The sequence below is a fragment of the Calidris pugnax genome, unplaced genomic scaffold (assembly GCF_001431845.1).
Source record: "Calidris pugnax isolate Ruff unplaced genomic scaffold, ASM143184v1 scaffold123, whole genome shotgun sequence".
In the NCBI taxonomy this organism is placed as follows: Eukaryota; Metazoa; Chordata; class Aves; order Charadriiformes; family Scolopacidae; genus Calidris; species Calidris pugnax.
Window position 1 is genome coordinate 110,538 of NW_015090876.1, and position 11,848 is coordinate 122,385.

An 11,848-nucleotide genomic window follows, 5' to 3' on the forward strand; every position below is an offset into this window, starting at 1 on the left:
CATTTATATTTACATCAGTATCTTGAAAAAAAGATCATGAACCTTCACTATTAGACCAGTAGAGCCAGCCCCAGACTGAAGAGAAGCAAGAATGGAGAGCTTTGCCTTCCAGCTGAAAACCTTAAGGCTGTTTAAAGAGTGGAGCTGCCACACTCTCCAGCAGAATCCTTGCTTTGGATAATTTAAAGCATATAATTTAAAGCATATAAAAAAAAGGTTATTGCTACTCTGCCGAGGAAATAAGACAATCTACAGGAGAGAAAGTGCATTCAAAGCCTTCTCTACAAAAAACCACTACGGGCTACAGATGCCCAAGTACTGAAGGTGTACAAACAAGAGTCTCTGGCAATTCCTCCTTCATCCCAGCTTTCTTCCTGCAGCAATTTCTTTCCTTCCCTCTAAAGGCACTTCCTATATTCTGCATCCTTATGTAGGGAAACACTTCCAGTTTTCCATCTTGACAAACAGAACAGTCCCACAAATACACAACATTCAGAAGGAATTTTAATTAACAAAATGGTCCAGGAAAGGGGAGGGAGAACCCAAAAAAAACAGGCCATTGCATTTGAGAGGTTGCATGTCAGTCACTAGGTATGCCTGCAAGCCCATGCACAGGAAACCATTTGGACCTTTGTCAGTGCAGAACCAGTCTCAGCTTCCAGAACCACTTCTTCTACTCCTTTCTTATATAAGCTAAATATTATATACATATATAAAAAAAATACAAACTCGAGTTTGTTATAAAGTGGCTTCTCTCTCTCTCCCCCTCCTATGCTTGCTTGGCACATGAACGCATGCAAAGCTAGTAGGCTCCGAGGGCTGCACGAACAGCAGGTTTTGGCAACAAAAAAAAAATAATAAACACAGCTAAAATAGATAAGCAAGATTAAAAGCCACTGAATTGAAAACCATATATTTTTCCAATTGTATAGAATTAGAACTACAGCTACGACTTAAAACGGTAAGAGTCTGTCATCCTCTCTCCCAACTCATGTCAAAGTTCATAGCAGCATAACACGAGATTCCTCAAGAAACATCAAGCCAGTGTTCTCTGCTTCAGGAGTGAGTTCACAGGTCAAAGTTTAGTCTGTCCGAAGGATCATGGGGGGATGCTCACTGTCTTCATCCAATCTAAGGGAGTTGGTTTCATCTTCCAGGCAAGCTCCACCCACAGCACCCAGGTCATCTGTATAGGCTGCAGAGAAAGGAACAATTAGCCAGGGGGATCAGCAGCACAAACTGAGGATAGAACCAAAGTGAATGATTAGAGCTGAAACACCAGACATTCCTTGCCACAGTCTCACTGGCACCCTGTGTTTGCCTTCATCGTGACTGTGATTCCCCAAGCCAAGAGCAGTTTATGATCAAAATTCAACTACTCTGTGTGTGGAATGCATACTGGTGCTTTGGGCAGGCTGGTGTTTTCCATAATCTCATGGATTACAGCTGCAGTAACAATGCTATACAGTCTTTCCTCTAAAGTTGAAGCTCTGACCCAAGTACCATACCAAGACAGTTAAAGCTCAGCTCGAAGAGCTGCAGCACTAACCAAATTCTCATCCTCTTAATTTAACAGAGCAGCACAATCAGGTTAAAAGGTCACTGTTCCTGTAACAGAACAACAGGAGCACTCAACCTTGCTAAAAAGGGAAAAAAGGCTGTGTTTATAATTCAGATGCTTTGCACAAGGTCTGGGTGCAGAACTCCTGTACGAAGTAATCGCATTAGGGCATCTGAAGAACCATTTGGTAGATACTGCAACTATCACTCGAGTAATCAGTCACAATTTGAGATGAAGTTCTACCCAGAAAGCAGCAAAGATGAGCGATCCATCTACAGGAAACTACTGTACATCACAAGTGCTCTTTTCTCACTGCTCAGTGTTCCGCATCACACCCGCAGTTAAGAAAATCTGGGTGGTGAAGCAGACAAGCACAAGCTCACCACCTAGAATGAAGTGATGTGCAGAGATGCTCTCTGCCCCGTTTCCAGCCTCCTCCTTACCATGCCTTGTGGGTGAGGAAGGCACATATGTACCTTTAGTGACAGCGGCACTGTACGTCTGCGCTACCAACGGCCGGTCGTGGGATGCAGACTCCAAGATCTCGTTGGCTGGCTCCATGCTGCCATCCAGCCTACAAAAGAGAGAGAGGTTAGCTGGAGAGGTGATCCACCTGGGCATGAAACAGCTTCAGGTGACAGCTACACAGGAATATCTCATCAGACAGGCAAGAATAATACATGTGAACATGGAACAGGAGGAACTTGGTCCCTCCCTTCCAGAGGGCTGTCAAGAAGGCATCTGACAACACTTCAATACCGAAGACACATCAGCGACATGCTTCCCTCCAATATGGCATCAGGATCTAAATCCTAGTAGCTGCTGATAGGTAAAACTCAAAACAAGAGTACACAATTAAAAAACCCAAACATTCCAATCAGCAATATTACATAGTGTCTCTTAAGTAACATCCACAACAGAAGTTGTTGCTTCATACACCAGGAAACTCTCCAGTGAAGGTATTAGAGCATTCCAGAGATTAACTTGATAAAAAGCTTCCCTCTATGAGACTTTACTTATCTACAAATGAAACCAGAGGTGATACCTTAAAACATTTAGATAAATGTATGATATTTTTGACCAGTATTACAGATTGACCAAAGCTGCAAACCTGAATTATCATTGAATTACTGGCTTTAATTCTATGACTAATCATGTAAGAAACCCGACTGTATCACCCTAGCTTCTCCTGCCAAACCTTATTAAAAAAATAACAAAGCCTCATCATATTTTCCTTAAGATTTCTACAGCACTGCTGCAGAACATTAGTTGGCCTATATGCAAGGAAGTTTAATAAGGACACTGCTAGAGAGAGAATCCTGATAATTTCATAGGCCTGTGAAGTCAGAGTAACATCTCTCTCTCTCTCTCTCATGTCTGTAACCGCTTCATTTATTGATGAAGAGGATGGTGTCAGACGTTTCAAGTTCTTGTTTAAGTAACTCAACTCAAAGTGCCAAGTAAAAGGAAACAGGATGACAGAGCTAACAGCGATTGATCCTTCGCTGCCATGGGACAGTGTTGAGTTTCTGCTGGTAAAGCAGCGCTTGGTGCAGCAGATACTGGGCAGGAAGGCACAGGGGAATTCTGAAGTTACATCAGAGGTCCAGAAAAAGATTAGTTCAAAGAAATTAGCTGTTCCAAGTTAGATCTGTGCAGAACAGAACTAAGCTTAAAAACAAACTGGACTTTGCGAAGAGATAAAATACATCAGTCCTCAGCTAACTCGTACGTACTTGTGCTGCTTCATTAGTGTGCACTCTCCTCCTTCTTGGGGGTCCAGGTTGTACATGTAGAGATACCCATCGGCAGCTCCCACCAATAAACGAGGGATCTTCTGGATCCTAGAAAAGTTTAGGGGAGAGCAACAGATGAATAAGAACTTAAGAAAGCACACTCTTCTCCCCTCCCATGATTTTAAGCCACTATTTTCCACACTCTCGCTTCTAGACAGGGAACATTGTTAACAGTTAGAGAACCTAGGAAAGAACTGTGCATAAAAAATTAAGGCATAATCACATTGTGGAGCTAATGGGATGCCACAGCAATCAAACAACTTATAAATGACTCAGTGAAACAGTAAGAAGTCACCGTCCTGTTACCAAGCTTTGCACAACTCCAGAGACAAATATTGTGATGGGAAGTGTTTACTTATTTCAGAAATATTACAAGGCTTAATTATTGCTTAAAGGGTGCTTTGAGATCAGCAGTGAGAGCACAGACATGAAGTCAATTTAGCATAAAAACTGTAAACCCCCCCGAAAATAAGTTTACTACCACTCAGCTTATTGCTTTGGGAGCTGTGCCAAATGGGATCTGCCTTTGGTGAAGACAGAATAAAAATTAGTCTTCAAAATTAACTTCAATGAATGCTATCCTGTTTTAGAGACAAAAATAATACGAACTTGCTTTCACAGACTCCTTTTAATGGTTAGTCTGGATTTTGCAATTCACTACAACATACAGTATCACTCCCCCTAGCCCTAATGGAAGCAAGTGCCACAAGCCCATGGGTCTGTTCTCAACATTCTCCTTTCCAAATTAAAAGACATTCCCACTGAACAGGACCTCAGAAGGAACAGCTTTTACTGACCTCTTCTTGCTTTTTAATTCCTCCTCCTCCTCCAGGCCCAGCCTTTTAACTGCTAGATTTGTATCTATCACTTCTTTTTCAGAAGCGGGGACATAAGAAAGGTCCAGGGCAGATAAAAGCTTTCTGGCTCAGAAGTAGAAATACAAAACAGGGTAAACAGCCAGATGTGGAGACGGCAGGAGCGTGTACACTCACTATTTGCACATCAAAACAGCTCCTTCCCCAGGGTACCCACCGGGAACAGATCCCACCACAATCTAAGACCTGAGTTTAGGATTCCAAGGTTATAAGTTCCCCCTTCCCCCGCCAGCTTTGGTAGTTTCAGTTGTCCATCTCTGCCCCCAACTCTCTAAGGAGTTTAAAAAAGAAAAGCTATCAACCATAGTCCAGCTCTAGAGGGAGAGGCACTGCCACAGAACAAACTCTGTCCTCCCAAGGAAGGTCAGTCTAAAAGGAGAGGGGCTGTGAAGGTGTTCCCATATCATATGACTGGAAGCCTGTGGCCACAGCACAGGGCTAGAGCCTCTCCTTGGCTGGCCCTGGGGAATCCAGGGCTGTCAGACCATCAGGACAGAGATATTTAGACACCACCTGATCCGCAGAGCACGGCACTGCCATCCTGTGCTCCCTACCCAGGTGAGGATGCAGCTGCAAACAGCATTTCTGGTATGTTTGAGGGAAAAAAAAAACAAAACACAAACAATAATAAAAAATACATCTTTGAAACCCCAACCTGAAAGGCTTCTCACTTTGGTAGCATAACCACAGCAGGGTGGTTCCTGAGGGCCCAAGGCCATCAGAGGGAAATATTCCATTCTATGATTAGACATATTTTATCATCTGAGAAAAAGTTTATAACTTCATGCAATGAACTTAAGACAAACTGTCAAGACATATTTTATCTGAGACAAAGTTTATAACTTCATGCAATGAACTTAAGACAAACTGTCACCACTCTTAAATACACTGTCAGAAACGGAGACATAAGAAAGGTCCAGGGCAGATAAAAGCTTTCTGCCTCAGAAGTAGAAATACAAAATAGGGTAAACAGACAGATGTCAAGACCAGAAACCACCCGCTGCACCCCACCAGCTCCACGCTGGTCACTAACCCCAGAACATCAATCCTTTTGCTCTCTAAAAAGATTTTCCCAGTTACAACAGCAACAAGATAGATACTTTAACTGGTTTCCAGCTTCTACTTAAGAGCAAACCAGGCAGGGCACAGGGATTTGACAGCCAGCATGTGGCTGAGGAGCCGGAGCACACGACAGCACGTGGAAGACACAAACACAGTGAATATGAGATCTCCAACTCACCTGTGGAAGATAAGGTGGAAAAGTTAAGAAGGGGGGAAAACTAGTACAATAAAAGTCCTGAATTTTAGCAGTAAGTTAGGAATTACATTAAAGGGGTATATCCTACTATGTAACACAGCCTTTATTTCACTCAAGAGTTGTAAAACCTGTGTGCTTAGCAGACCTGTGCTGCTTATGCTTGTTTACTGCTAACTCTGCTGGTGGAGTCCACGCCAAGACTCCAAGTATGTTACCAGGAACATCACCAGCTTCAGTCTGCAACCAGCAGACATCTGACAGCTCCCGGGCGGTTCAGTTTGCCAAAGCTCACTCAGATTATACATACTTCAAAATTTGTATTTTACTCCACAGTTATAAGCCCCACAGCAAAGCTGATAACACTTGCAGTAAAAACATAATCCCAGGCCACAGAATTTAGTTGTTTGTCAGAGCTTAAAGTCAAGTGACTAAGTGATGTCTCAGGGGTTTGCTTTGGATGTGGTGGGTTCTGGAGAGGACACCACAAGCCCCTCCAGCCAACTACTCAGGACAGTCAAGGGTTTTTAGTGACTAAACAAGCCTGATCCCTTCTTTCCCTGTGTGCCCATCTAAGAACATCTTCCACATCCACAAACTAAGAGCAGCCTCACTGATGCAGGTAGCAGGAGCCACCACCACCTTCTGCATGGTTAGAGGAAAGGGAAAGCCACCTGCTCAACACAGGGCCTTGGGGACAGACCACTGCCTGCTATTGTGAGGGAAGACTCGTTCACAGCCCCAAATCCTAAAAGCACATCACTGTCCAGTTGTGGTGGGGAGTTCACACGTAGCTGGAGCCCTCAGCTTCTGTCCTCCTCTCAAGAGCTGCAATTTCCTTGTCTGTTTTTATTTCTTTGCAAGCAGTCAGAAGAGGGAAAGGAAGCAACCCTCACTGCTACACAAAAGGCAAAGCAGGCTTATTTTGGCAAAGGAAAGTAACACTCACCAAGTACTTTGCTAATCACTTGCTCACTAACCGTTATCCAAGACTTAAAAGAAGGCACATCACGACCCTAAAAATAGTCTGCAGCACTGCTCAGCCTTGGAAAGCCCCAGCCAGGGTCAGGACAGTTAAAAGATTTATTCCAAACCTGCCAAAGAGACAACCAGTCCTCGGAGTGTATCACAAGAGGTACTCTGATGCAAGAGGAAATAAAAAAATAAAAGTTAAAAAAAATGGACTGACACTCATCAGAAGAGAACCCAGAAAAAATTAATCTTCCAAAATCATTTATATTTACATCAGTATCTTGAAAAAAAGATCATGAACCTTCACTATTAGACCAGTAGAGCCAGCCCCAGACTGAAGAGAAGCAAGAATGGAGAGCTTTGCCTTCCAGCTGAAAACCTTAAGGCTGTTTAAAGAGTGGAGCTGCCACACTCTCCAGCAACTTCCATCCAGCCTGACAGAATCCTTGCTTTGGATAATTTAAAGCATATAATTTAAAGCATATAAAAAAAAGGTTATTGCTACTCTGCCGAGGAAATAAGACAATCTACAGGAGAGAAAGTGCATTCAAAGCCTTCTCTACAAAAAACCACTACGGGCTACAGATGCCCAAGTACTGAAGGTGTACAAACAAGAGTCTCTGGCAATTCCTCCTTCATCCCAGCTTTCTTCCTGCAGCAATTTCTTTCCTTCCCTCTAAAGGCACTTCCTATATTCTGCATCCTTATGTAGGGAAACACTTCCAGTTTTCCATCTTGACAAACAGAACAGTCCCACAAATACACAACATTCAGAAGGAATTTTAATTAACAAAATGGTCCAGGAAAGGGGAGGGAGAACCCAAAAAAAACAGGCCATTGCATTTGAGAGGTTGCATGTCAGTCACTAGGTATGCCTGCAAGCCCATGCACAGGAAACCATTTGGACCTTTGTCAGTGCAGAACCAGTCTCAGCTTCCAGAACCACTTCTTCTACTCCTTTCTTATATAAGCTAAATATTATATACATATATAAAAAAAATACAAACTCGAGTTTGTTATAAAGTGGCTTCTCTCTCTCTCCCCCTCCTATGCTTGCTTGGCACATGAACGCATGCAAAGCTAGTAGGCTCCGAGGGCTGCACGAACAGCAGGTTTTGGCAACAAAAAAAAAATAATAAACACAGCTAAAATAGATAAGCAAGATTAAAAGCCACTGAATTGAAAACCATATATTTTTCCAATTGTATAGAATTAGAACTACAGCTACGACTTAAAACGGTAAGAGTCTGTCATCCTCTCTCCCAACTCATGTCAAAGTTCATAGCAGCATAACACGAGATTCCTCAAGAAACATCAAGCCAGTGTTCTCTGCTTCAGGAGTGAGTTCACAGGTCAAAGTTTAGTCTGTCCGAAGGATCATGGGGGGATGCTCACTGTCTTCATCCAATCTAAGGGAGTTGGTTTCATCTTCCAGGCAAGCTCCACCCACAGCACCCAGGTCATCTGTATAGGCTGCAGAGAAAGGAACAATTAGCCAGGGGGATCAGCAGCACAAACTGAGGATAGAACCAAAGTGAATGATTAGAGCTGAAACACCAGACATTCCTTGCTACAGTCTCACTGGCACCCTGTGTTTGCCTTCATCGTGACTGTGATTCCCCAAGTCAAGAGCAGTTTATGATCAAAATTCAACTACTCTGTGTGTGGAATGCATACTGGTGCTTTGGGCAGGCTGGTGTTTTCCATAATCTCATGGATTACAGCTGCAGTAACAATGCTATACAGTCTTTCCTCTAAAGTTGAAGCTCTGACCCAAGTACCATACCAAGACAGTTAAAGCTCAGCTCGAAGAGCTGCAGCACTAACCAAATTCTCATCCTCTTAATTTAACAGAGCAGCAAAATCAGGTTAAAAGGTCACTGTTCCTGTAACAGAACAACAGGAGCACTCAACCTTGCTAAAAAGGGAAAAAAGGCTGTGTTTATAATTCAGATGCTTTGCACAAGGTCCGGGTGCAGAACTCCTGTACGAAGTAATTGCATTAGGGCATCTGAAGAACCATTTGGTAGATACTGCAACTATCACTCGAGTAATCAGTCACAATTTGAGATGAAGTTCTACCCAGAAAGCAGCAAAGATGAGCGATCCATCTACAGGAAACTACTGTACATCACAAGTGCTCTTTTCTCACTGCTCAGTGTTCCGCATCACACCCGCAGTTAAGAAAATCTGGGTGGTGAAGCAGACAAGCACAAGCTCACCACCTAGAATGAAGTGATGTGCAGAGATGCTCTCTGCCCCGTTTCCAGCCTCCTCCTTACCATGCCTTGTGGGTGAGGAAGGCACATATGTACCTTTAGTGACAGCGGCACTGTACGTCTGCGCTACCAACGGCCGGTCGTGGGATGCAGACTCCAGGATCTCGTTGGCTGGCTCCATGCTGCCATCCAGCCTACAAAAGAGAGAGAGGTTAGCTGGAGAGGTGATCCACCTGGGCATGAAACAGCTTCAGGTGACAGCTACACAGGAATATCTCAGACAGACAAGAATAATACATGTGAACATGCAACAGGAGGAACTTGGTCCCTCCCTTCCAGAGGGCTGTCAAGAAGGCATCTGACAACACTTTAACACTGAAGACATCAGCGACATGCTTGCCTCTGATATGGCATCAGGATCTAAATCCTAGTAGCTGCTGATAGGTAAAACTCAAAACAAGAGTACACAATTAAAAAACCCAAACATTCCAATCAGCAATATTACATAGTGTCTCTTAAGTAACATCCACAACAGAAGTTGTTGCTTCATACACCAGGAAACTCTCCAGTGAAGGTATTAGAGCATTCCAGAGATTAACTTGATAAAAAGCTTCCCTCTATGAGACTTTACTTATCTACAAATGAAACCAGAGGTGATACCTTAAAACATTTAGATAAATGTATGATATTTTTGACCAGTATTACAGATTGACCAAAGCTGCAAACCTGAATTATCATTGAATTACTGGCTTTAATTCTATGACTAATCATGTAAGAAACCTGACTGTATCACCCTAGCTTCTCCTGCCAAACCTTATTAAAAAAATAACAAAGCCTCATCATATTTTCCTTAAGATTTCTACAGCACTGCTGCAGAACATTAGTTGGCCTATATGCAAGGAAGTTTAATAAGGACACTGCTAGAGAGAGAATCCTGATAATTTCATAGGCCTGTGAAGTCAGAGTAACATCTCTCTCTCTCTCTCTCATGTCTGTAACCGCTTCATTTATTGATGAAGAGGATGGTGTCAGACGTTTCAAGTTCTTGTTTAAGTAACTCAACTCAAAGTGCCAAGTAAGAGGAAACAGGATGACAGAGCTAACAGCGATTGATCCTTCGCTGCCATGGGACAGTGTTGAGTTTCTGCTGGTAAAGCAGCGCTTGGTGCAGCAGATACTGGGCAGGAAGGCACAGGGGAATTCTGAAGTTACATCAGAGGTCCAGAAAAAGATTAGTTCAAAGAAATTAGCTGTTCCAAGTTAGATCTGTGCAGAACAGAACTAAGCTTAAAAACAAACTGGACTTTGCGAAGAGATAAAATACATCAGTCCTCAGCTAACTCGTACGTACTTGTGCTGCTTCATTAGTGTGCACTCTCCTCCTTCTTGGGGGTCCAGGTTGTACATGTAGAGATACCCATCGGCAGCTCCCACCAATAAACGAGGGATCTTCTGGATCCTAGAAAAGTTTAGGGGAGAGCAACAGATGAATAAGAACTTAAGAAAGCACACTCTTCTCCCCTCCCATGATTTTAAGCCACTATTTTCCACACTCTCGCTTCTAGACAGGGAACATTGTTAACAGTTAGAGAACCTAGGAAAGAACTGTGCATAAAAAATTAAGGCATAATCACATTGTGGAGCTAATGGGATGCCACAGCAATCAAACAACTTATAAATGACTCAGTGAAACAGTAAGAAGTCACCGTCCTGTTACCAAGCTTTGCACAACTCCAGAGACAAATATTGTGATGGGAAGTGTTTACTTATTTCAGAAATATTACAAGGCTTAATTATTGCTTAAAGGGTGCTTTGAGATCAGCAGTGAGAGCACAGACATGAAGTCAATTTAGCATAAAAACTGTAAACCCCCCCGAAAATAAGTTTACTACCACTCAGCTTATTGCTTTGGGAGCTGTGCCAAATGGGATCTGCCTTTGGTGAAGACAGAATAAAAATTAGTCTTCAAAATTAACTTCAATGAATGCTATCCTGTTTTAGAGACAAAAATAATACGAACTTGCTTTCACAGACTCCTTTTAATGGTTAGTCTGGATTTTGCAATTCACTACAACATACAGTATCACTCCCCCTAGCCCTAATGGAAGCAAGTGCCACAAGCCCATGGGTCTGTTCTCAACATTCTCCTTTCCAAATTAAAAGACATCTTTAAACAACACTTAGGAATGGTCTATTCTCACCCAAATACTACTCCTTTCCCTTCTCCCCTCACAGGACGGTGATCACAGAACTCTTAAAAAAAGGAAGAGGCTTTGAGATGGTCACAGGTGATCCATTTCTCTGTGTACTCCCCACCCTGCTGGGGATGAGGTTATGTTCTACAGTGTTAGCCTCTCCGTAGCCCAGCGTGGCAACCCAGGGGGGTGGCAAACACAGGGTTGGCTTCTCTACTCACGTGGCAAGTGCACAGATGTTTTTGTGCCCACAGAAGGGCAGGCGGACTGTAGCAAAGGCTCTACCCTGGTTGAACATCTCTGTTACTTGAGAGGGCAGATAGCTTGTCGAGGCCATCAGCACTTTTCCAAAGTAACCCGTCCAGGTTGTAGGCTCTTCCTGAGGTCTACAAGTCAGAAGAAAGAAAAAAAAGTGACTGACTTTGCCTTCACATGAGAGAAAGGTGCGTAAACACTTTGAAACATCTTTTTATTTTTAAAGATATTAAGCAGCTATTTGTTTCTCTTCAGAAATAACTAGCACCCTGAGAACTCTGATACACTCCGTTTATGCTACAGGGTACAATGTGTCCTACAATACCCTCAGCATCTTATTTAAGCCTGTTTGATTGTAAACTGATACTTCTGCTTATAAAACTGAATTTCATAAGGTTCATTATACAAGAGCAAGATCTACTGGGAAGCGCTACACTTCAAGATTTTATCTACTTGTTTATCACTAAGCAAATAATTGTTTCCAACAACTTACAGAGAAATATAAGACTGTCTTCTCAAATCATAAATAGGAACATTTTATAACCTGGCACCTTTTAAAGCCCGGACTGACACTCATCAGAAGAGAACCCAGAAAAAATTAATCTTCCAAAATCATTTATATTTACATCAGTATCTTGAAAAAAAGATCATGAACCTTCACTATTAGACCAGTAGAGCCAGCCCCAGACTGAAGAGAAGCAAGAATGGAGAGCTTTGCCT

The 11,848-nt window shown here is 42.7% G+C and overlaps 2 protein-coding genes across 4 annotated transcripts; both read right to left on the reverse strand.

Annotated features, from left to right (window-relative positions):
* Positions 1 to 482: 482 nt before the first annotated feature.
* On the reverse strand, positions 483 to 3,484 carry LOC106890393 (WD repeat domain phosphoinositide-interacting protein 2-like). Of its 2 annotated transcripts, none has more exons than XM_014946186.1 (3): positions 3,298 to 3,484; positions 2,038 to 2,135; positions 483 to 1,195 (listed from the first exon to the last, which is right to left on the reverse strand). In XM_014946186.1, the coding sequence occupies exons 1-3, from the start codon at positions 3,351 to 3,353 to the stop codon at positions 1,083 to 1,085; spliced, it is 267 nt and encodes an 88-aa protein (XP_014801672.1). In that variant the 5' UTR covers positions 3,354 to 3,484; the 3' UTR covers positions 483 to 1,082. The 2 variants fall into 2 exon arrangements, with proteins under 2 accessions (XP_014801672.1, XP_014801671.1); XM_014946185.1 differs by having other exon boundaries at positions 2,005 to 2,135; positions 3,298 to 3,471.
* A 3,735-nt stretch (positions 3,485 to 7,219) lies between these two features.
* On the reverse strand, positions 7,220 to 11,614 carry LOC106890428 (WD repeat domain phosphoinositide-interacting protein 2-like). 2 transcript variants are annotated; one of them, XM_014946235.1, is made up of 4 exons: positions 11,095 to 11,614; positions 10,030 to 10,137; positions 8,742 to 8,872; positions 7,220 to 7,932 (listed from the first exon to the last, which is right to left on the reverse strand). In XM_014946235.1, exons 1-4 carry the CDS (start codon positions 11,208 to 11,210, stop codon positions 7,820 to 7,822), a joined length of 468 nt encoding a protein of 155 aa, XP_014801721.1. In that variant the 5' UTR covers positions 11,211 to 11,614; the 3' UTR covers positions 7,220 to 7,819. The 2 variants fall into 2 exon arrangements, with proteins under 2 accessions (XP_014801721.1, XP_014801722.1); XM_014946236.1 differs by having other exon boundaries at positions 8,775 to 8,872; positions 11,095 to 11,612.
* Between the last annotated feature and the right edge of the window lie 234 nt (positions 11,615 to 11,848).

What these genes read in the sequence shown, in the direction of transcription:
- LOC106890428 (XM_014946235.1), bottom strand. Translation starts at nt 11,210, where the DNA reads ATGGCCTCGACAAGCTATCTGCCCTCTCAAGTAACAGAGATGTTCAAC. An exon ending in ACACTAATGAAGCAGCACAA is followed by an intron (nt 8,873 to 10,029) that starts GTACGTACGAGT and finishes TCTCTTTTGTAG; the next exon opens with GCTGGATGGCAGCATGGAGC. An exon ending in TTCCTCACCCACAAGGCATG is followed by an intron (nt 7,933 to 8,741) that starts GTAAGGAGGAGG and finishes CTTTCTCTGCAG; the next exon opens with CCTATACAGATGACCTGGGT.
- LOC106890393 (XM_014946185.1), bottom strand. Translation starts at nt 3,353, where the DNA reads ATGTACAACCTGGACCCCCAAGAAGGAGGAGAGTGCACACTAATGAAG. An exon ending in ACACTAATGAAGCAGCACAA is followed by an intron (nt 2,136 to 3,297) that starts GTACGTACGAGT and finishes TCTCTTTTGTAG; the next exon opens with GCTGGATGGCAGCATGGAGC. An exon ending in TTCCTCACCCACAAGGCATG is followed by an intron (nt 1,196 to 2,004) that starts GTAAGGAGGAGG and finishes CTTTCTCTGCAG; the next exon opens with CCTATACAGATGACCTGGGT.